The 1,689-nt window shown below is 59.4% G+C and overlaps 2 protein-coding genes across 2 annotated transcripts in view; one reads left to right on the top strand and one right to left on the bottom strand.

The window, feature by feature from the left end:
- Positions 1-80, bottom strand: part of MONBRDRAFT_12732 (uncharacterized protein) — a gene marked incomplete at both ends in the record, with an annotated part of 19,636 nt that extends 19,556 nt beyond the window's left edge. Inside the window, one exon of the mRNA XM_001750594.1 lies at positions 57-80. Coding sequence (XP_001750646.1) covers positions 57-80 — 24 coding nt within the window. The remainder of the gene's footprint in view (positions 1-56) is intronic.
- Positions 81-593: 513 nt separating this feature from the next.
- Positions 594-1,689, top strand: part of MONBRDRAFT_39241 (uncharacterized protein) — a gene marked incomplete at its 5' end in the record, with an annotated part of 21,340 nt that continues 20,244 nt past the window's right edge. Inside the window, 3 exons of the mRNA XM_001750605.1 lie at positions 594-699; positions 800-876; positions 958-1,664. Of these exons, the coding sequence (XP_001750657.1) occupies positions 594-699; positions 800-876; positions 958-1,664 (890 nt within the window). The remainder of the gene's footprint in view (positions 700-799; positions 877-957; positions 1,665-1,689) is intronic.

The following is a 1,689-nucleotide window of genomic DNA, read 5'->3' as shown; positions in this document are numbered from 1 at the left end:
GCTCTGGCACAGCCAGGAGCGTCGATCGTCCACCATCGTGATCATGTCTTGCCCACCTGCATTGCCAGCCCCTCGTACATGATCGATCGTGGCAAGCTCAACAGGCATTTTTCTCCTTCCTCTGCTGCCCATCATCTCGGCCTACCGCCTTCCTCTTCCTTCCTCCCCGCCTAGAGTGCGAACAAGGCTTCAGTCATCCAACACACGCCCCTGCCGGCAACACATTCACCTTGTCAAAACACCTCAGCCCATCGTTCAACCTGGTGCTGCCGCGCTGCGCCACTTGAACGTCGTCATGTTGCGCTTCTTGATCCTGGCCACCCTCGTGGCTGTGATCACCGCCGTAAGTTGCATAGAGTTGTGCGCCCGTCGCTGCTCATCACCGGCCTTGAATTCTTGGTCGCCGGCCTCACGTACTCGGTGGCTGCCTCCGCCTAGGAATGTGGTGACAAGCGATTGCAACCCGGAGAGACCTGCGTAAGTTTGCTCCTGCCCGCCTCTCATAAATCCCCAGGACGCCAGGAGGCATCGCGCCATCCTCATCGGTGGATTTGCTTTTGCAACTTAGGATGATGGCAATCGCTTCAACGGCGATGGCTGCTCAGGCATCTGTGGCATTGAAGATGGCTACACCTGTGAATACAATGGCGTCGAGCAAGGAAGCACCTGCTTGCCAGATTTGCCCGATCAATGCATGTTGTAAGTTTAACCTGCTGGCGAACAAAATTGTCCGTCGGGCACTGTACACGCTACCAGCCAAAAGCGCACAATAACATCTCATGCCGTTTTCATATTCTAGCGAATCAAGCTTCCCCACTACAACAACAGTCAGCCAGCGTCAACGACGCGATCACGAAGCCACCCGAGAGCCGGTTGGTGTGCTTGTGCTTTGAAACCGCAGCGAAACCCCATCACCGGCAAAATCTCATTCTGCCGAATATGATGTTCAATCCATAGTGCTCCACGTACTCTCCCTGCAACTGCAAGCCCGGCGCCATCCCCACCAACGAGTATGATCGTGATGGCTGCTTGGTCTGCCGCTGCCTGCCAGGTGAGGCACCAAGCTCCACCACCACGAGCACTCGTCGTGTCACCACCACCACCGAGGCCCCTACCACTACCACGACCACCCGTCGTGTGACCACCACCACCGAGGCTCCCACCACTACCACCACTCGTCGTGTCACCACCACCACCGAGGCCCCCTGTCCCACGTACTCTCCCTGCAACTGCAAGCCCGGCGCCATCCCCACCAACGAGTATGATCGTGATGGCTGCTTGGTCTGCCGCTGCCTGCCAGGTGAGGCACCAAGCTCCACCACCACGACCACCCGTCGTGTGACCACCACCACCGAGGCTCCCACCACTACCACCACTCGTCGTGTCACCACCACCACCGAGGCCCCCTGTCCCACGTACTCTCCCTGCAACTGCAAGCCCGGCGCCATCCCCACCAACGAGTATGATCGTGATGGCTGCTTGGTCTGCCGCTGCCTGCCAGGTGAGGCACCAAGCTCCACCACCACGACCACTCGTCGTGTCACCACCACCACCGAGGCCCCTACCACTACCACGACCACCCGTCGTGTGACCACCACCACCGAGGCTCCCACCACTACCACCACTCGTCGTGTCACCACCACCACCGAGGCCCCCTGTCCCACGTACTCTCCCTGCAACTGCAAGCCC

Source organism: Monosiga brevicollis, genomic scaffold (genome assembly GCF_000002865.3).
Source record: "Monosiga brevicollis MX1 MONBRscaffold_44 genomic scaffold, whole genome shotgun sequence".
In the NCBI taxonomy this organism is placed as follows: Eukaryota; class Choanoflagellata; order Craspedida; family Salpingoecidae; genus Monosiga; species Monosiga brevicollis.
Note: the sequence above shows the minus strand (reverse complement) of the source record. Positions and strands in the feature narration are given on the sequence as shown.